The 22,717-nt window shown below is 39.9% G+C and overlaps 1 protein-coding gene across 4 annotated transcripts in view; it reads right to left on the reverse strand.

The window, feature by feature from the left end:
- Nucleotides 1-5,302: 5,302 nt before the first annotated feature.
- Nucleotides 5,303-22,717, reverse strand: part of CHN1 (chimerin 1) — a 196,499-nt gene continuing 179,084 nt past the window's right edge. For all 4 annotated transcript variants that reach the window (XM_057551005.1, XM_057551004.1, XM_057551006.1 and 1 more), the window contains 5 exons: nucleotides 18,484-18,657; nucleotides 17,385-17,462; nucleotides 13,866-14,003; nucleotides 7,542-7,647; nucleotides 5,303-6,091 (listed from right to left, as the gene is read on the reverse strand). In XM_057551005.1, coding sequence (XP_057406988.1) covers nucleotides 5,920-6,091; nucleotides 7,542-7,647; nucleotides 13,866-14,003; nucleotides 17,385-17,462; nucleotides 18,484-18,657 — 668 coding nt within the window. In that variant the 3' untranslated portion in view covers nucleotides 5,303-5,919. The remainder of the gene's footprint in view (nucleotides 6,092-7,541; nucleotides 7,648-13,865; nucleotides 14,004-17,384; nucleotides 17,463-18,483; nucleotides 18,658-22,717) is intronic.

A 22,717-nucleotide genomic window follows, 5' to 3' on the forward strand; every position in this document is an offset into this window, starting at 1 on the left:
TTCAGTCTTCTTAAATGTATTGACTTGTTTTGTGGCTTAACATATGATCTATCCTGGAGAATGTTCCATGTGTGCTTGAGAAGAATATGTATTCTGTTGCTTTTGGGTGAAATGTTCTATACATGTCTGCTAAGTCTGTCTGGTCTAACATGTCATTTAAGGCCCATGTTTCCTTATTGATTTTGTCTGGAATCTATCCACTGATGAATTAAAGTCCCCTCCTATTATTGTATTGCTATTCTCCCTTCAGGTCTGTTAAAATTTGCTTTATATATTTAGGTGCTCTTAGATTAGGGGCATAAATATTTATAAATGTTATATCCTCTGGTGAGACTGACCCCTTTACTGTTATGTAATGGCTTTGTCTCTTATTATAGTCTTTGTCTTAAAGTCTATTTTGTCTGATATAACTATAGCTATCCCAGCTTTCTTTTGGTTTCTATTTGCATGGAATATCTTTTTCCATCCCTTCAGTTTCAGCCTGTGTGTATCCTTACTTCTGAAGTGAGTCACTTGTAGGCGGTATATAGGTGGGTCTTGTATTTTTTTTATCCATTTAGCCACTTTAATGCTGTTGATTGGAGAAGTTAGTTCGTTTACATTAAAGTAATTTTTGATAATTGTGTACTTATTGCCATTTTGTTAATTGTTTACTGGCTGTTTTTTATTTCCTCTCTTCCTTTCTTCTGCTCTCTTCCTCTGTGACTTGATGATTTTCTGCAGTGGTATGATTAGATTCCTTTATCTTTTGGGTATTTACTGTAGGTTTTTGCTTTGTAGTTACCATGAGGCTTACATAAAACAACTTATATTTATAACAGTCTATTTTAAGATGATAACAAGTTTAAGCACATTCTAAAGCTGTTCATTTTTACTCCCTCCCATGTTTTTGATGTCACAGTGTTCCTAGAATCTTGGGACAGAGCTGGCACTGATGTAGTTGAACTTAACCTTTGTATGCCCATATCACCTCCTCTCTCATATAGTTTGGATACTATTTTAAAAAAAAACTTGAGCAAATTATTCCTCAAAACTATGAATTTTCGTTGGTAAGAATAAAAACTCTCTTAGGAAAATGTTCATTCCTATGGGGAGGTATCCAAATAACAGGCCAGGCCTTGATTTTTTGCACGGACAAGCCCAAGCCTGTGGCCACATTTTACCTAGAGACACATCAGAGGAAACTCACTGGTCTGAGATTGGTACAGTGAAAATCAAAAGATTTTTCTGTTTCCAGAACATTCCAAGTTTACAACATTTTACCTCTGGAGGGCCCTTCTTGCTAACATTCTTCATTTTAATCTCTAAACATTACCTCCTCTGCTTTTTGTGTTACCACAGTGGCATGGGCAGTTAAGTAGTTATGTTTCAGAACTAGAAATGCATCTAGCTTCACATGCTGACGTTCCCTGCTACAATTAATCGTGACTGTATCTGAACAATAATAAACACCCTAACACTTTCAGAGCTCCAAAAACTCAGTCAGCAACATGCTTATACTTCTTGTTTTGTGCTATCCTGTGGAATAAGCAATAATGGAAAAAATTTACATTGTGAAATATGCTATTACTGACTATATTAAAATAGTCTCTCTTCAGCAAAGAACAAAAAACCTCATAAATCAGGGGTTTCCTTACACTATGTGTTGATGAATGAATCATATTTTTAGCTTAGCTCTTTCTTGATTTTTGGTTTCAACACATGAAATATCAATTGATGTGAGATGCCTGTGTGATATGCCAGACTGGTGAAATAATTTTACTTTAAAAGTTATTTAAGCATTTGCTGAGAGGCCCCAAAGACTTTGGTAAGGTGGAAGAATGTGTTGAAACCAACAAATGTTTGAATCTATAATAACATTATTAATACAACCTTTTCTAATAAAATTGCTAATTGGTCTTAAATAGGATTTGGTATACTAGTTATAACCTAAGTCCTTGACTATACAAAATCTAGAGAAAACAACTTCAGTTTTTTCCCTTCATTACTATTTGGGAAATGCTAGGGCTGTCAGTCTGTTTTAGGTAAATGGTGACTCTGAGCTGTCAGGTTGAGACAGCTTTTTCCAGAAAGACTGCCAACTGTGCGTGGAATTGGCCAAAATGAGCTAAGTGCACTCAGCTGCAGTAGACTGATACCATCATTGCCGAGCTTTGTGTGATGCAGGGAAATTAGAGGCTAGTGAATCCACAGCAGAGGATGGCATGACAGGGCCCTTTCATGCTCTGTTGTCCCATTCCAGAGTGCACACCCTCTTCATAGGGATAGGCAGCTAGTGCCGAGGCCCATAGGAAATAAGACAGTGAGGAAAAGGACAGGATTCAAGTTTTCCTAGGCCAAAATGATCTGGTAAGTTCCTTGAGAACAGGAGCTGACCTTGTTCCCAGGCTAGCACAGTGCCTGGCTTGTGGGGAGGGAGCAGGCAGGAAATGGGTGTGGAATGAGGCGTGCGGATGTATTGGGATGCAGGTCTGGGCTTCACTTGTTGAGAGAATGCAAGTGAGAACTAGATTGCTAAAAATTGGAGACGCTGGCCGATCCCTGACAACGCTATATTCCTCTCAGCCTTCTATATTCCCGCACAACGCTTGCCAATCAAGGGTCAGAGCCACCCAGTGTCGGGTGGAGGTGTGATGTGCGGTAATGACGTATGTAAAGAGCACGGCTACTTCCGCTCATAAGAGTAATGCCTCTCACTTAACACTAGGAGACAAATGTGAATGCTGTATAGTTGCTACAGGCAAATGAAGTTAAGATGCTTAAAGAGTTCCATAAGAAGTTATCCTCCCAATGACAAAAATATAGAGTTGGGAGAAGAGTTTGGAGTATTCTGCTTTTCCAACGTGCATTAAAAACAAAAACATTTTTGGCTTTTTAGGTGGACTCACCAATAATACGTAATCAGGTTTGGGACTATAAACTCTAAAATATTTTGTTAAAAATGAATAGTGTTGGAGCCCTGAACCTAATTTATTCAGAGGCCTTCTATTTGAGCTCATTAAGTAACCAGAAACATTTTGATAAATATCCATTCTTCCACTTAGGGACACGTTTTTCATCTCAATTCAGTGAAGAACTACTTCCTCTAGCCAGCTGGTATAACTGGCATTAAAAACTAACAAAGAATGTAGAGAAGGGAAAATCTTCCATTTCTCAATGATTTCCTTAAAACTATATACAGAGAGTTGAGAAGAAATGGACTTTATGTTCAGGGCAGAGGACCGACAGTGCTGCCAGATCTGTGGGTGATGGTGGAGTGGCTCGCTGGTCCCTTCTCCCACTCCTCATGGGATGGAAGTTGAAGCCTCTGCCTCATTGTATAAAAGGTCACGATTTGAGAAATCTCCAAGTAGTCTTAGAAAGATATGTATAAAAGACTCTGGCAAATTATTGAGTAAGAGCCTCCCTAAGTGACTGAGAATTGTTCCTTCATTTCAAGAAGTGTCACCCGACAGTCCAAAGGTGCTCACAGATGACGTAGCTGTGATTTGTATCCGCATGTCCTGGGGGAATGAACCACACATCCGTTTAGAAACATGCCCAGTGCACTTGTTCACAAACCTGGTAGATAGTAACCTTGTCTGAACTTACTCAGAATTTTATCTGAGCATCTGCTTCTTATGTATTATGATCAGGCACCGCTCCTGCTCCTGTAATACAGACACACCTCTAATTCCGGTAAGTGCCTGCTCTAAAGTCAACCATGTCTGTTACTTTCAGGAAAAAATTAGGGTGATTATATTCTAATAAGGCAACTGAATTCTCCTTTAAAAGGACTTTGTACAAAATGAACTTCAGTCCTAAGCACGTAGCGGCAGTTCAACAGATGTACCTAACCCAGGGACAGACCCATGTGATCAGATTTCCCTGACAAATGTGTTTCATGAGTCAAAAGCATCCCCTTAGTGTTTAGTGCTTTTCAGTGACCTCCATTTTAAAGAAAATGTCTATATTATATAAAACAAATCTCTGTACTTTATTAATCTATACATCTCATGTTGCTTAGTGCAGTGACATTTTTCATATAGGCAACTGTGGTTGAGGAGATAGCTGTAATGAACTGCACCACCAGTTTTCTGAATATAGATATTAATAAAACATACGATCAACTTGCTACTATAGCCTAAGGGTAAAAATATGGAAAAACTCCATATTTCTGTCAGTTTCCGTTATCTTTGAGACAGTCTTGAAAGCACTAAGGATCGAAATGGCAAACATGGAAATGTGTCTTGTATTACTTTTTCAGTTGTTTTTTTAAAAATAAATTTACTTATTTTATTTATTTATTTTTGGCTGTGTTGGGTCTTCGTTGCTGCACGGGGGCTTTCTTTAGTTGTGTCGAGCGGGGGCTATTCTTCGTTGCGGTGCGCGGGCTTCTCATTGCGGTGGCTTCTCTTGTTGCGGAGCACGGGCTCTAGGCGCGCAGGCTTCAGTAGTTGTGGCACGTGGGCTCAGTAGTTGTGGCTCGCGGGCTCTAGAGTGCAGGCTCAATAGTTGTGGCACACGGGCTTAGCTGCTCCGTGGCATGCGGGTTCTTCCTGGATCAGGGATTGAACCCGTGTCCCCTGCACTGGCAGGCAGATTCTTATCCACTGCGCCACTAGGGAAGTCCCACTTTTTCAGTTTTTAAAGCAGGATAGAACTTCAGTTCTGGGAGGGCACTCATTTGACAGATAAGGAAACAGACTCTGGATGGTCATCAGCTCAAAGCCATGTGGGTGGCTAGTGACAGTATCAGGCCCATTGCCTGGGTTTCCGGGCCTCGTGTTGTGCGCAGAACACCCTTCCCTAGTTGTCAGGTTGCTACCTGAGATTCCTCCCAGGCAGTGCGGTCAGCTCAACTGCACGTCAACGTCACGCATCTCTGACAAACCCCCGAGCGTTCAGAAAAGTCATTCTTTTTAGTTAGCCCTTTTTCTTTTTCTGATGGCTCTAGAAGGAACTCCTGCCTGCCCTCCCCACTGCCCCAAAAAGTTGAGAAACTATTCTAGATTTTTGCCAGAGTATGCAAGAAGAAAAATAAATTCAATGAATGGGTATTCTACTTCTAAGCAGTTTTATATTATTTTTTTTAGGAGCTCAACACAAAAGTTTCAACAGTAAACAAAAGAGGTGAGAGGGTGCACTCAGTATTAAATAAATGGCCAAACACATTTTTCCAAATACTCTCAGTCATGAGAAAAAAGTGAGCTATCAATATTTTTGATTTCTAAAAGCCAAATTTAATAAATTAATGACTGCATGCCAGATAAAAACACAAAATTACAACTGAAAACCAATAATAATTTAACAGAAAATGCTCTGCGTTGTACTTTTTTATTGGTAGAGATAATTTACTAAAGTAACAAATCGGAAAACACATTTTGCTTTTGCTGGAAAGAAAGTACTATGCTAGAGAAGAACTAAGAGAAACCAGAAATAAAGCATTTGAGAAAAGCAGGCATATGTTATAGTCTATGGCGATGCGGCAGCCAGAGGTGCTGGTTTCTCCATTTGTGTGCATGTTTATGGAAGCATCAGAAACCAGTGACGCAGGACCCAAAAGCAGAGTCACGACAGAGTTACTGTGTGAAACATGCTGCACTACAACCGCAGGCGACCCAGGACAAGGGGTGGCGCAGGCTTGTGTCTCCTTTGTATGGGGTTCCCTTGCCAAACAGGGGGCTAATCATGCACTAGCTTGAGTTTCTCTTAACATGATAAACACCCAGGACTACGAGAACTGGAAAGCATGTGTTCACTGTTTTACAAGGACAGCGGAGCAGTGCTATGAACACAATGGGGAAGTTCCTTCATTTTAATCTGGTTATATGCCCAAACTTCTAACCAAGACATAATTCAGCTATAAGAGCCAATTAAATTACTGTAAAACATTCCTTCATCTGTAAAACATTTCTTTTTTTCCTTCAAACTAAAAATTTAAAATAAAATGTCTTCGTTTTTGATAAGCAGCTCCACCACCAGTCTCTGATATCGTATATCGTTCAGGGCAGCCATGGCGTCTAGTTCTGGAGATCTCATGAGGGTTGGGCCGAAAACAATCCCAAGGTTCTCTGCATTCATCAGATTCTCCTTTTCGTGGAGGGTCACTCTGAAACATACAAGGAAGGGAGGGTGACTTCACATAGGCTACGGCGGGGTGGGGGGGGTCTTTGGCGTGCTGAAGCACTAAAACAAAAGATTCACAGTAAAGGTTTGTGCCCACCGATCAGCTCTTTCGCTCGGTTATTTCTCTGCACTTCTCCTTAACTTCAAAGTACTGACCTTCCTTAACGTAAATGATGTTAGTAAATAATTTAAACTTCTGGTGATCACTGGAGCTGAAGCCTGAGTTGATGTGCTGGGCTGTGTGGAGTCGGTTCTATCTGTGGATTCGCCTGCCATAGCCTAGAGCTGCAGGGGTGGGTTTGTACACAGGGAGGGGACCGGGTCATCCGGATAATTCCATCAGCTCTCCCTCCACTTTGGCGAGATCTTGTTTCCTATAGAGCATTTTTGCAAGTTGAATGGCTTATTGAGTAGTTAGGGAGAGAGTGGTAGCGATATTAACAGGAAATGGCTCAAGCTAAGCAACCTCGTCAGGGAGTGTAAGTAAGTATTTATATTCTTTTTACTGCTACAGCAAAGGCACAGAGACTATAATTTGAGAGTTATTCCTTTGTTTTAGTGTGGAGGTCTTAACTGCATCCACATACATAGCAAACTTGAATTTACAAGTGAAGCATATTAAAAAACGTTTTAACTCATGGTGCTTTTAAGGAGGGAAACCATGTAAATCCTTAAAAGCACCGTGAGTTAAATAGTCACTTCTGGGTAACTCGCACCTAAAGGCATACAAAATAGATGTCAAGTTCTGCTGGGTTTTTTTTTGTTTCTGATTGGTACTGTATTTGGAAATCCTAAAACCACTAAAACTTGGTCATATAATTTTAAAAACCTTGCTTCAACTGGGAGAGATGGAGGGTGACCAAGCAGGGAAATAAAGCTATATCACCATCAATCCCTTTAAAACATTCAACCAGAAGTAACTGAAATATTTTATTTTCCATTCTTCTCTTTACTCCTTACTTTACTCCATCACTTTTTACAGCAGGTTTCAATGTTGGCAACATTAATTCAGTAATCTAAAATGCCAAGTCTGAAGTGCCTATTTTGGAGCAAGACATAAGTGAGCTTCCTTGCAAGTTGCTTCGTTCTTGCTTTATTATACTAACGCTAGTGTCTTTACAGCTGCAACCTTTTCCCTTTCCACAAAAATTAATGCGTGTCCTTGGCAGAATACTGGTATTTCTAACATATTCGGAACATATACTTGAACTGCGAATACCTTTATGTCGGAATCAAGCCCGCATTCAGGATTGTAGTGCATTTTTTTTTTAGCATTCCTTCTCAACGTGTGCGATTTCACACAAGAAGACAAGATACCTATGTATTTATTCATTCATTCAATAGATCATCTGTCCTTTCTTTCACCTTTGCTTTTATTTGATTCTTAACATTTGGACGTGGTACAAATATAAGCGTCCGAGTTGGGAACTTGCCTCTTCAGATGCGCCATGAGATACCGGAGGGTTTCGCAGTGAGCGGGCGGCAGCAGTGTCAGTGCTTCGTGAAGGGTTTCTAATTGCTCATCAGGATCCATGATTTCTACAGTAGCAAGATGAATACCAAGGAGAGAAACTTTAATAGACAACTGGTACAAATGGCCCATTTAATTCTATTCTTGTGGTGATCTTCTAAAACTGACAAAAAGTGCTTTCTCACAGGTCCTTGCCCACAGCTTTGGAAAATATTTTTAAGGTTCAAGTCTCAGATTTCCAAAAGTTTAGTGTCAATGTGGCAATATCATTCACTTGGACTTTTGGGGAGAGCACCCAGTGTTTTCACTTGAGGGTCCTAAAGTCTGATAAATATGAAAATTAGATATTGGATGTATAGGATGTAACTATAAAAAATTCAGACACATAAACGTATGCAAGGATAAAAACTTATATATTCAAATAGGGTCATCTTAGAACATTACAGACATACTGAAACAATGTTGCACTGTTCAAAATATTTTGAAAATCTCCTTTCAGCAATGGTATACAAGCGATGCCAGCCCAGTGCCCACTGCAACCCCTGCCAAAGTTTTATTAATTGATATTCATGCTTTTTTCTTTATAGACCAAGAAATGTATCATCCAATATTTACTTCCTTTATTCATTAGACTTACTTTTAAATTATTTTGTTATATAAAAAAGTCAATTCTACCCTCAAAGCACAATTCTTCTACTTAAGATATTCAGAAGAATGCAATACAGACTTTGAAGGCAATTCCAAACGTTCTGAGTGACAACAGGATCCCTGAAATAAATGTGACTCTTACAAAGGTGTAAACTTTGAGGGGGACAATCTTCATTTGGATATTTTAGTTCTGTTTTGGCCAAAAAACCACATTCCTTTGAGGTCACAGACTGCGTTTAATTCATTAGTCACTTCCATATTCAGAAACAATAGACATCTTCGGAATTTCATGCTCTCAAAAAGAGGACCATAGCACATTCCTGCTTCTAACCAAACGTCAAGAAGATGGGGTGCCTTTAAACGCTGGGCTTCAGGGCAATTGCCTTTAAGTGTTGGTTAGCAGCCTTGAAATCCTGGAAGGCCATATCTGACCAGAATACAACATTTAAGACACAAGACCAAGAATCCTACTCTTTCTAATTTATAAAACAAACCAACTCAACGGCAATGTACTGGAGTCAGGTAAAAACTGATACAAGATGAAAGTGAAAAGTTCCTAGCATTGGCAGAGCAGATGTGATAAATTTCAGAATGTGAACAGTGACTGAAGCTTTTTAATTCAGAGAAACTTCGGCCATTTTACAATTTCTGCCCAAGGCTTCCCCAGAGTTCTTGGTTCATTTCTTAGCAATAAAGAATGTATTATTTGCCTTTTGCTATGATAAATAATGCATAGTCTTTGAACCATGGGGCTTTAAGGTTCAACGTGCCAATTCATAACAGCAATAACATCTCAGATACTGAAATCCAATCATTTAATTTCTAGAACGAACAGAAGAAAATTCCATTTACTATAGAAAACTACTACTTAGTTTTTACTTAGCTATAGTTTTTATGATTGGACTAATTAATTTGAAACTACAGTATTCTGGAAATTGAAAAAAGAGTAACTTCGTTTCCTTTTCATTTCTATAGTTAACCTTTATAAGGAGACTCTTGAGATAGCGTGAAATTAAGGACAGTGTAGGTGGCCTAGCAAAGAAACAAAATTCCCCGTTCACAGAGAGCTTACTTTCTGCTGGAGGCAATAGACAATAAATACTCTATCCTACAGTTTATACTAGATTAGAATGAGCGCTACGCAGAAAACAGCAGGATAAGAAACACCGGGAGGGCTGCGAGGGTGCAATATTACATGGGATGGTCAGGATAGGCCTTCATGAGAAAGAAAGTCTCGTGTACAGACTTTGAGGGAGGGAGGGAATGAAACCCATGGAGACCTGGGTGAAGACGGTTCCAGGCAGAGGGACATCCGTGCAATGGTTCCGAGGGGAGAGCGTGCCTGTAATGTCTGAGGAGAAGCGCGGAGCCAAGTGTGGCTGCAGGAGACTGAGCAGAGAGGAGTAGACGGGGGTGAGGTCAGAGAGGTAACAGGGCACTTTATCATGGCAGGTGCTGCGGGCTAGTCTAAGAACACAGCATTTACGGAAAGAAATGGGAAGGTTCTGCATGAGGGAGGGTCAGGATCTGACATACACTTTTCACAGTATTGCTCCTCTGGCTGCCACGTGGGAAACAGGCTGTGGAAGGGCAAGAGTGAAAACAGAAAGACCACTCTGGTCATTACAAACATCCAGGTGAGGAATGACACTCGTTTAGACCAGGTGGTGGCAGTGAAGGTGGTAAGAAGTTGCTGGATTCTGGGTATATTTTGAGGGTAGAGTCCAGAGGGTTTCTTGATGAGGGATGTATGAAAAAGAGAATAATCAAGAATGAGCCAAGGTTTGGGCTTAGGCAACTGGAAGGATGGAGCCTCAATCAACTGAGATGGGGAAGATCACGGATGGAGGAGGTCTGGGGGGAAGATCAAGAGTTCTGTTTGAGATGTCCTTCAGGTGTCCAAGTGAACGTGCTGACTGTGGACTGATCTGGGGTTTAGGGAGAGGTCCAGACTGGAGAATATAAATTTGGGAACATATGACAAAATGCATTTGAATAGATGGATGTTAAATTGACAAAAATTCTTCCCTGGAGTTCATTTCTCATTTTTCCCCACTTAGAAGAGTCTTGCCCATGATCAGTTCTTCAGAGAACACAAATCTTTAGCCTTAAGAAAACCACAGCATAATTTAAGAGCGAGACAGACACAGTGGAATGTACTCTGAGATGAATGGCCACCATCAGTTGTTCAAGTATACGAAAGGCTTGCGTGTGGGAGAGGGTGATACTGGCACCACCGCCAATGGGAGGGAGTTAAAAGCAGGCAGATTTCACTGTGCGTCTGTCAGTGGACATCCGTCCACCAGTGGACAGGCCGCCTAGAGAAGCAGTGATCTTGCAGTTACAGGGTATTTAAAAAAGAATGTGTTGTAGAAGAAAGTCCAGTTATGGGACCCCTTAGAGTATCTAAAAACTCTAAGATTCTACGGTTCTTAATATAAAATTATGTTTACTCAACAAATATTTTTGAGCACCTATTACGTGACTGGGCACTGAGGGAAAACAAACAGGAGAGGACCCCTGCCTCTGAGGAAGTTACAGTCTACTAGGGAAGACCAGACATGACTATAACTTTTTCAGGAAGGAACAAGGCTGTGAAAGAAGCCCAGCCAAGCACGATGGGAATCCAGGGGAGAAAGGCGGCCTATGGCTGCGAGGTCCAGGGAAGGTCTGGAGGATTTGGGGATGTGTACATTGTGACGGCAGGAAACGAGCACTCTGAACCTGCATCAGATCTAGTTACAAGCTCTCTGAAAGAATGTATTGTCTAATTCTTTACAGAGAAACTCAAATACAAGAAGAATAAAACTTAGCCAAGAAAAAGGGGTGAATCAGTGGCAGAGCTGAGGGGAAACTCGGCAAGCTACCAGGCTTCTCTTCAGGACATTTTAAGTTGCTGAGGACAAAGAACTCTGGGTTTTCTCTCTGAGTTGATCTGACTCGCTCAAGGTTACACACTGACTGAGTCATGTAGCTTTTCTAAGATCTTCTGGGAAGAGCTCTTAGACTCCTTGGCCAGAGGGAGGTTTCTCCATTCAGCCTGACCAGGAGCTCAACTGTGGCAGTGCTGTTTTCACGGTGGTTGGGAAGCCTCCGTGCACGCTGGGTTATTGAGCACGGCCTGTGAGAAGCATCTGTCTTCTGGGCCTTTGTATTGTAGGGCACCAATTTCTTCACTGGGGAGAGGGAATGAGGAAGAAGTGCTGGGTAGACCAAGGCTTCTAGGTGGTTCATAAGTGAGTTTCCAGGGGATTATGAAGCTCTTCAAGATTTTGGTTGGGATGCCCTGGCCTCCTCCACCCTTGAATCCTTTTTTTCATTTCCCGCCACCACTCCCTTCCAGCTTTCACCCAGCAGCTTCTCCAAGGGAGGCTGCAAGAGCAGAGCTCAAACAGCTTTTGCAGGAGAAAGCTTTAACACAAACTCTGATTTTTTTGTTGGCAAGGGCTGCTAATAAATGCCAGACACCTGAGACCTGAAAAACACGGCCCCAGTTGTTTTAGTGGCTGAGATACAAAAAGCTCATCGGGAGAGGTGAGCTAGCCCTGTCCTTTGTTTGGAAAGGGTTCCGCCCTCCCCTCCTGTCTTCCTCCTCCGTTTAAGCCTTTTGTACCCTGTTCCATCAGGCGAGCCAGGCTGTGTGTAGAGTGGAGACAGCACGGCTTTGACAGATGTGGGTTTGAATGCCAGGGCCACCTCCTCTCACCACGTGACCCTGGACAATTTACTTATACCTGTAACACCTCATTTCTTCTAAAACAACATCATGGGTGTAAAGTGCCTAGCACCATTCCTGACACCTAGTATATGCTCTGTAAATCTTAGCTTCACTCATCTTCCTTATCTGCTTATACAGGTAAGAGAACGGCTGTATCTGTGCATCTAAAGAATAAAACAGACTCTACTACTAGGAAAGACATGTTACAAGGACACAATGCTCCACAAAATCTTTGATATCAGTATCAAACACGTACAGTAAACGTTTATATTGTGTGTAAGCATTATGCCAGGGTTTTTGATGTCACACATCAAAACAGTTTTATATTAGAAGGAAATGGAATTTCTACCTTGATTTAGGAAAGTTTCTCTCTTACGATGTGCTTTCAAGAGCTCTCTGAGGTGTGACATAAGGGGACTTGCTGATTTCACACCGGAGGGCTGTTTCAGACACAAACCCAAGAACAGTGACAAATGCTTTGGAAGAATAATAAAGAGGGAAGATTGTCCTCAGCAACTCAGGTGGGTGTGGGGAAAGAAGGTGAGGTAGTTTGGGGGTGTGGGGCAAAAGGCCTTAAAATCCATAAGGAGTGCTTAGATTTTTCTTCTAAGTAGATAAAGGGGTTGTGTAGCGTTCAGACCCGGGGTTTGAATCCTGGCTCTGTCCTGTGCTAATTGGATGCCCTTGGGGTAGCCACAGAGCTGAGTTTCAATTTTACTAACAAGCAACAAGGGGGCAGGAACACCATCCAGTGGAGCCCCCAGAGTTGTGTTGGGGGTCAGAGCAAACCGAGGTCTGAGCAGCCCTTTGCGATACAGGTGTATGTCAAGTGCCTTCCAGGTTAGTGGCATTCTGACTTATCTCTCTGGGGAGGAAACCTCTGCCCCACCAAAGAAGAACCCGTAAGCTCCCTCAGACAATTTTCATGATCTGCCCTGAATCCCCAATTCCCATGGAAGAGATCTAGAGTCTTTTCAGGCTTCTAACATGAAAGTTTGTAAAAACCAGTGTAATTCTCACAGCTGTTCTCTACATGAGAGCTTGAGCTGACCCGCGAGAAATCAGGGCTCCATGGAACTAACCACAAAAATTCTCAACACAAGCTCTGAAGGGGAAACTGAAAGTTAGAACAAAGAAAGTTTGTACTTGTGAAATTTCAAAATCAGAAAGCAAATCAGTGTTCCTAAGGAAGTGATGTTATTATTTAAAGATTAACACAGCATATGGTTTTTAAGAGAGAAAAGTAAATGACAGAAATAGCCGATCTCTTCTAAAAAATGGTAATGCCAACACTTAAAATCTGTTAAGAATTCCCTTCTTTAAAAAAACAAGTGTAAATTACAGGTATGATTTTTGCACCATAAATAAAATTTGGCAAATGAGCCTTTGCTTTTTCTCATTTTCATCTTAACTAGAACTTAAAAAATAACTTTTTGATCTAAAATAGTGCTCCTTAAAGTATAATCTATGAACCCATGCCAGTTTGCAAACTGCTTATTAATGGCCTGTCACAGGATAAGGACAGAAATTGAGAGTAAGAATTTATATATTTTATAGCAATCTGACAGAGTAATCTTCATGCTTGCTGAATCTAATAACAAATAGTTGGTCTTGTTTTTTTCAATTTTATTTTTCTAGTTATTTTTATCTTATTTTACAAAAGTACTGGTCCATATCTAGGAGAACTGGTATAAGCCTTACTTTGGAAAATACATTGCAAAGATGCTTCTGATGGTAGAAGTCATAAATAACCTATGTTAGAGAAGAGTTCAAAATTCTTGTGAGTGTATTAGCCATGGAGAGAGGCCAGTGAGAAATATTTCATAAAATGCATTCAAGATACTCAGCAGAAAAAACAGGAGATGTGATTACCAAAAAGAGGCGATTTGTCAGGTTACAAATGCATGCCTTCATACTTACTGGCAGACTCTATAAACTTAGGGTAGGCGTCATACGTGATGAGTGGAATTGGTAAATCTCTGAAGTACAGTTTCAGTGCACCAGTGATAATGTTGATATCTTCATACATGTTCACAGAAATATCTGCTTTCTCACCATCTTTGAAGGATGTTAAAAGAAACAGAAGTAAATATCTGGATTCATAGCACTTTTAACAAATAACATTTTTGTATACTGTTTTTAAAGATTAGCAATGCTTCAGTTTTTAACATCAAATTCACTGTGCTGAAATATATATATATATATGTTTTTTTTCTGTGAAAGACAATCTATTTTTTTGAATTTTATATTCTGAAGTTACTTATTTTTCCATGTTTAATGATAGAGGAGAAAAGTAGGAGATGACTGAGGTTAACAGAAATATTTTTAAATTTCATGAGTACTTGAGAATTCCTAGGGGAATAATGTGGGGTTACTTTTTTTTCCTTTTTAAAATAAACATAGAGAATGAGAAAAATAACAACTGAGGTCCTCCCAACTTACAAAAGACCCAGCACAAGAGGCCACCTATGGTTCACCCCAGGTTCCCACACCTAACGTTAGATCTTGCCTGAGCCCTGGGGGTAGGAGAGGTAGTGAGAAGTGAAAAAGCAAAACAAAACTTTAGAGTGTTGAGATAACAAGAGAAAAAATTATAGAATAGAGGAAATTTTAGAGTTGCTGGGCTTTACGACTCTCAAGCAAAGCTGGCCTTCTTTCAGGGTGGCCCCTTCTGCCCTCCACTGCACTTAGTACTTTGTTAAAACAGCTGAATTTTCATCTACTAAAGACTTAATTAGTGTCTACTCTGAGCTAAATCTTATACTAGATTTCTTTTATTCCATTTAGTTTATGAAAGATTTTTAATGATTAAAAAGCAGCCTCTTACATTTGGTAGTGTATATATGTCCATGCCACTCTCTCACTTTGTCCTAGCTTACCCTTCCCCCTCCCTGTGTCCTCAAGTCCATTCTCTACGTCTGTGTCTTTATTCCTCTCCTGCCCCTAGGTTCTTCAGAACCATTTTTTTTTTCAGATTCCATATATATGTGTTAGCATACAGTATTTGTTTTTCTCTTTCTGACTTACTTCACTCTGTATGACAGACTCTAGGTCCATCCACCTCACTACAAATAACTCAATTTCATTTCTTTTCATGGCTGAGTAATATTCCACTGTATATATGTGCCACATCTTCTTTATCCATTCATCTGTTGATGGACACTTAGGTTGCTTCCATGTCCTGGCTATTGTAAACAGAGCTGCAATGAACATTGTGGTGCATGACTCTTTTTGAATTATGGTTTTCTCAGGGAATATGCCCAGAAGTGGGATTGCTGGGTCGTATGGTAGTTCTATTTTTAGTTCTTTAAGGAACCTCCATACTGTTCTCCATAGTGGCTGTATCAATATACACTACCAAACGTAAAATAAATAGCTAGTGGGAAGCAGATGCACAGCACAGGGAGATCAGCTTGGTGCTTTGGGTCCACCTAGAGGGATGGGATAGGGAGGGTGGGAGGGAGATGCAAGAGGGAGGGGATATGGGGATATATGTATATATGTATAGCTGATTCACTTTGTTATACAGCAGAAACTAGCACACCATTGTAAAACAATTATACTCCAATAAAGATGTTAAAAAAAAAAAAGCAAACTTGTATTCAAAAATAAAAGAAACCACGATAAATGTCAAAAAAAAAAAAAAAAAAAAGCAGCCTCTTTCCTACACAGCTATTAGAATGGCTAGAATCCAGAACGCTGATAACGCCAAATGCTGGCAAGGATGTGGAGCCACAGGAACTCTCTTTGGTTGCTGGTGGGAATGCAAAGTGGAACTGCCACTTTGGAAGACAGACAGGTTCTTGCAAAGCTAAACAAACGCTTACCATATAATCCAGAAATCACACTCCTTGGTATTTACCCCAAGGAGTTGAAAACTTTTGTCCACACAAAAACCTGCACACAAATGTTTACAGCAGTTTTATTCATAATTGCCAAGAAAAATGGAAGCAAGATGGTCTTTCAATAAGTGAACAGAGAAATTGTGGTATATCCAGACAAAGGAATATTATTCAGCGATAAAAATAAATGAGCTCTCAAGCCATGAAAAGACACGGAGGAACTTTAAATACGCGTTGCCAAGTAAAAGAAGCCGGCCTGAAAAAATTACATACTGTATGATTCCAACTATATGATATTCTGGAAAAGGCAAAGCTGTGGAGTCAGTAAAAAGATCAGTGGTTGCCAGGAGTTCAGGGGAGGAAGGGAAAGAAGAACAGGTAGAGCGTAGGGATTTTTATGGTAGTGAAAGTTCTGTATGACACTGTGATGGTGGATACATGACGTTATGCATTTGCCAAAAACCACAGAACTGTACAACATAAAAAGTGAACTTTAATGTAAACTATTGACTTTAGTCAATAATAAGGTATCAATGTTGGCTCATCAATTACAACAGATGTACTGTATGAATGAGAGATGTTAACAGAGGAAACTATGGGCAGGGGCAGGAGAGGAGGGATTATATGGAAAATCTCCCATGGCCAGTGGCTGGGAATGGACATGCTCAGTTGCTACCTTTCAGAGAAAAAGAAATGCCTAACATTCAGTCTGGTGTAGATTCAGGGTTGTTCCTGATGCCATTACTTCACCTCATTTTCTTCAATCTTATCAAATATGTGGGCTGACCTAGGTTTCCTCCTACTGGGTTAGTAATAATATCTCATTTATATTGTCTTCTGTCTCTGTTGGCTGTAAGGGGTCTGTGATGGGAGAGGAGTGTAATGGAATAGAAATATGTACTTGCAAAGGAAAGAGGCTCTTTACGATCACAACTCCTATTCTGTTTCACTTCCTGTATTCAAGTTTACAGTTCCTTGGTACCACCTATTCCAGTGCTCAAAACAAAGACAAACTGGAGAACCATGGCAACAAACCTTAATTTAAATGTTAGTTAAAAGAAAAGAAGTCCCATTGAGCTTTTCTTTGGCTGGGTCCTTCCTCCCACAGTGGGAAGTCTGATGCCAGAAGGTCCCCAGCTCCTCTCAGATTCCTGCCCTGACACAAGCTCAGACTTTGATAACGAGATGTCGGGGAGGCTTGCATGGCAGGCAGAGTTAGGTGGGCCACCACAAACCTGGAAAATCTGAGATCTGCAATGACTTAGATTCCCTCCCCTACCATCCACCTCCACTGTTTTCTCCATGGTTCTTGGTAAATTTAACTGCTATGTATACATTTTGGTGAACGTGGACCAGCCTTGGATACTCAAATGTTGGTAATACAGTTAAATTTTATGCTTATTTCTCACCCTGAAATTTAACAGTTTAATACTTACAACTAATACAAAAAATAATAAAAATTATAAGCTAAGTCTTTTCATTTGGCATAATAATCATTAATGATTTAGAAAAATAATGGAAAGAATAACATAAGAAATTGTGCCTTTTTTGACAGAGAATTACTGTCCTAAGTTAATGAACCTGCTGGAAAACACACCTCTGTCAAAAGCCATCTTGACATCTTCAATTAGGTCACTAAATCCTGAGACTCGGTACAGTCCTTCAGAGTTAAGACCTGTAGAAATAAAGCAGGGAAGCTAATTAGTTTCTTTGGAATTATGCGTTTTATTCAAATTTTAACTTCTCATACTTTAGGCTGGGGAAGTAATGTGTCAGGAAGAATGATGAAATATACATGTTTAGAAACCTCTTCGCACTTTTCTCCTAAAATAAAACCATTTCACTCACAGTTCTTTAAAGTTTTTTTTTTTTAATTAATTTATTTTTGGCTGTGTTGGGTCTTCGTTTCTGTGAGGGCTTTCTCTAGTTGCGGCAAGCGGGGGCCAATCTTCATCGCGGTGCGCGGGCCTCTCACTGTCGTGGCCTCTCTTGTTGCGGAGCACAGGCTCCAGACGCGCAGGCTCAGTAGTTGTGGCTCACGGGCTTAGTTGCTCCGCGGCATGTGGGATCTTCCCAGACCAGGGCTCGAACCCGTGTCCCCTGCATTAGCAGGCAGATTCTCAACCACTGCGCCACCAGGGAAGCCCCTCACAGTTAATTCTGACCTACTGTCACTTGAATATCTGTAATTTGGCTCATCATTTTGTCTAACTAGATCAAATACCTTAGGTCTTAAGGGAAGTTATTTCATCACCCCCCTTACACCATAAATTCTTTTACATAACGGAAGACTAAGATAAACTATATTAATAGGCATATAGCAGTTTTTCCCAAGTGGCAAAGAATAATTAGGGTGCATGCCGTTCTGGTTTTTGGTTTTTTGGCCTAGGATAGTTTTAAACAGAGCATTTATACCTTTGCTTTTTGGACCTAAGAAAAAATATAAAAACTGAAAAATGAATTGGTACCTACATATCAACTTTTACAGACAGGAAGCATCAACCATAAATATATTTTAAGTATATTTCTTATAACTGGTTAAATGTACCTTGAAATCATGCTGGTTAATTACCTGTTAACTGATTTCAGACTTTCAGATCATTTGTTATCTGAAATCATTCCCCCTAAACTTGCAGAAGAAAACCTGGTTGTGCAGTGAGTTACGACTGCTCTGAACCTTGCTGGAAACGCCTCACCTCGAGATTCAATCTCCCTGATGCACATGTCCACCACCATGGGCCGCTTAGTGATGTGGGCTTTCACGAGTGTTGTCAGGTCACAACTGTACACCTTCTTGACATGTTTCAAGTCTGGCTTACAGTCATTTGGGACCATCTTGGAACACTGCTTATGAACATTCAAACCACAATCTAAAGAATGAGGAAAGGAAAAATTCATTATTATTTTCAGAATTTTGAGCATTCTGGAGTGTTTATTTTGGCAAGACACTCCAACTTGAATTAGGTTTAAAAGGGGACTAGCTTCCAGCCTGCAGAATGGGGGAAACATTCTTCTCATTCTTTAGGAAAATTCTGATTTTAAGTTAGAAGACTAGAATTCTAGCTCATGTTCTGTCATTTACTTGCTGTATGATCTCAGGAGAATACCAACCCAGGCCAAACAAAATTAGTAAGTGTTCAATTAAATGTCTACAAAATGTAATATTACACCAACTAGCCAACTAAAAATGTAAAGTTCCATTTCTTTAAAGTTATATAAAAAATTATATTCAATGTGGATATAACTGCATTTTAATAAATCTGATGTGAGGTGGAATTGAACCTCCAAAAGTAAGAGTATCCCAGGGTCCTCTTAAGTTGATGCTGCTCATATTTGTATCTACTCCTAACTCTTTATATATATGTATAAGATAATGAATATAGAATACATCTAGTAGCTAAAAATAGCCACAGTTATTATTTGTTACTACTATTATCAACAGCTTACTAATGCCAAGCACTATTCAAAGTGCTTTACATTATTTACACAAAACTCTATAAACCAGGTACTTTTATTCTTCTCTTTCATAAACCTGATGAAACCAAGCACGTACGTGTTAAGTAACTTACCCACGGCATTTAGTACATTTGAGCTGAAATTCAAGCCTACTAAGATTGTAGAGTCCACGATTTTAACACCTATACCATATTGCCTCTACTGAGGTTGTTCCTTTGCTTTGTCATTTTATTGGGTTATAGCTTCTAAGATGCCAGAGCCCAAATATTGTCTAGTTAATATTTTGAGATATTTTATTTTCCACAAGAAGAGCACAATGGCATTTTAGAAGAAATAGAGAGGAATACAAATATTTTGCTAAATTGGACCTAAGAGACACGGACCATACCTGAATAATTTAACTAAAAATAAATGTCACCTTTATGTTTGCTTAAAATATTACCCATTTGTTTTTAAGTTCATGAAAACTTGATGCTGACCTCTCATAAATCCAATCCAACTGGGGTACACACAATTTATAGCCAGGTCTTAATGGATTTGAAAACCATACAGTCCCACGACCACTGTCTGTGGTCCTTGGGCAAGCTTCAGTTTTGCTTGCTGTTTGGGCAGAAAGGGGAACATAACATTTACCTCACAGAATTGTTATGAGAATTAGTAAGCCAATGCATTCAAGGTGATTTGCATATTATAAAATGTTAGACAAATACTGATGATCATCATCATTATTATGACTTTTGGTAAAGCTGAAATCTAGTTATATATATGGCAGTAACAGTTAACAAAGACAAGGAAAATTAGCCAAAACTTATAAATGGAATTGTTCTTTCATTAAATATGTAGATATTACCAAATTGAAAAAAGAACTTAAGGCTTGTGGTGACTCTAAGGGAAGGAGTCATGCGTACTGAGCACCTCCCAAAAACAGGCTAGGTGTAGAGGGAAGCTGAGTCTTTGAACATGTGTGTGTAAGTGAACAGCACTGGCGACGGCACAGCCCATGCTAATAGTGTCCAAACGTCGTCATCACTAAAGAAGAACAGGTGCTTCTTTGAATACGTAAAGGCTGCCAGGGCAAGGAGCTCCATCTGTACCATCTGAAGAAATGACCCAACACTGTTCTGTGTAGTTAAATAATGTCCAAATGAATACATAACCCAAACCCCAAATTCCTCTTTATTCTGTATTAGATATAAATAAGATTTCTGATTCAATCATAAGGCAACTCAATGGCAATGACCACTTAAAGGACCTCATTCCCCCTGAAATTTTAATGTTTTGTATAACTTCCGTAATTTAGAGTTACATCTAGAATCTATTAGTTGTGTGATTTTGAGGGGGTTACTTAAACATTCTGTGCCTCAGTTATAAAAAATGGGAATAATAATAGTATTTATCTATTAATATTAGATCTATTATTAGGTTCTATTATTATGTTAATGTGAGGCTTTAATGTTAATACACATAAAATGCTTACACATAGTAAATTATAATTGTTTACCATGACTCTGTTATTATTTAGAAGAATGAAACATTTTGAGAGGCCTTTCCTAGGTAGTGCCCCAGGGTTCATTGTAAGGCACTGTCATAATCAGCTTAAGGTCAGGAGCTTAGCTGACTTCTAGGCCAATTCTGTGTTCCTCAGATGTGAATGCCAGGTCCTGAAAAGGACTTGGATGCTGGGGTTATAGCTGCTTCCTCATCTACACTGTTCTTTATACATTTCATTTACATAAACGCACCTCCAAATAGGTACATCATTTTTCTCTGCTTTCACCAAATCTGGGGAGTTTTCAGCCACCAGTTTTTTCAAATATCTTTCACCCTCTCACTCTTTATCCTCTCCCGGGACTCCAAAAACACAAATGCTAAATCTTCTGTTACTGTGCTACAGGTCTCTGAAGCTCAGTTCACTTTTAAAAATCTATTTTTGCTCTCATTTGAATTGGATAATATCTACTGATCTATCTTCAGCTTCACAGATTCCTTCCTCTGACATATCATATCTACCATTGAGCCTATCCCGTGGGTTTATTTGTTAATAAAATTTTCAGTTCTAAAATTTACATTTAGTTCTTTCTTATATCTTTATTTCTTTTCTGATATTTCCTATTTTTTTCATTTGTTTCAAGAGTGTTTCTAATTGCTTCCTGGAACGTTTTTATGATAGCTGCTTTCCTTGTCTGATAATTCCAACATCTCTGTCATCTCAATATTGGCGGCTGTTGATTGTCTTTTTTCATCTGAGCTGAGATTTTCCTGGTACTTGGTATGAAATGTAATTTTGAACTGCATCCTGGATATTTTGAGTGTTATAAGACTCTGGTTCCTACTGAAATTTTCAATTTTAGCAGGTAGTTAACCTGTTTAGATTTAGAATGCACATCCTGGCGCACTTTCATAGGCTGTGTTTCAAAAGTCAAACTAGTTTACAAAGCCTTTGTAATACTATTGCAGTGCTATTTTGCCTACCAAACTTGTATGTTACTCAAATGGCAGGACTCTACCCCACATTCTGGGGAGGGAAGAGGGCCATATCCTAGTTATTATTGCAGGGTAGGGATGGAAGTCAGGGTTTGCCCACAAACCTGGTCGGGGAGGAGTGCTGTGCTGCATGGGACTGCAGGGTGGGCACGGAAGAGAGTTCCGATCATGGTCTCAGCTGCCTCATTACTGAAGGTCAGGGATGAAGACAGGGCTCTGCCCGTAGACTTGGGCTGAGTGGGTGCTGCTTCTACTGTAGGCGGGGGGATGAAAGTCAGGGTTCCACCCACAGTCTCAGCCAAGGAGGGGTACCACTTTCTTCCTGCAAGATGGTGATGGAAGACAGGGCTCTACTCACAGACTCACAGGAGAGAAGTGCAACCTTGTTACTGCAGAGTGGGATGGAAAACAGGGTTCTACCCACCGACTTCTGCTGCAGCGTCCAGCAGAAGTCCGTGGGTAGGGGTAGCAATGTGGCTTTATCATGGTGTTCACCTGGAGAATGGTAGATACGGCTAAAAGACTTCTGTCCGGCTTGGGTGCCCTTTTCCCAGGACTTTGGCTAGGAAGAGCCAGCTTTTCTCGGGATTTGTCTGTGCCTATTGGCATTTATGGGTTGTGGGTATCTTTAATGCTCAGGCTGGGATACACAGGAGTTTCAAAAAAAACCCAAAATCCAAAATACCACCAGGCAACTCGCTTCTGGGTTCCTTGAGTCCTGAGGTCCCTAATCAGCCTTCCTTCTTTTACCCAACTTTCACAGTCTTTTGATAGTTGATGTATATATTCTGTCCAGGGTCTTTTGTTATCATTATTGTGAGGAATAAAACATATTTATTCAACTCGTCTAGAACTGGAAGAACTCTTACATAATATTTTAAAAGTATAAAAGTCAGCAGGGCTTCATTATCTAAAAGTGATGTTGATGTACCTCATACTTTGTGTGCCCAGAAGTCACAGATCCAGCTGGAAATGGCTGTTAGTGACGAC

Source organism: Balaenoptera acutorostrata, chromosome 8 (genome assembly GCF_949987535.1).
Source record: "Balaenoptera acutorostrata chromosome 8, mBalAcu1.1, whole genome shotgun sequence".
Classification (NCBI taxonomy): Eukaryota; Metazoa; Chordata; class Mammalia; order Artiodactyla; family Balaenopteridae; genus Balaenoptera; species Balaenoptera acutorostrata.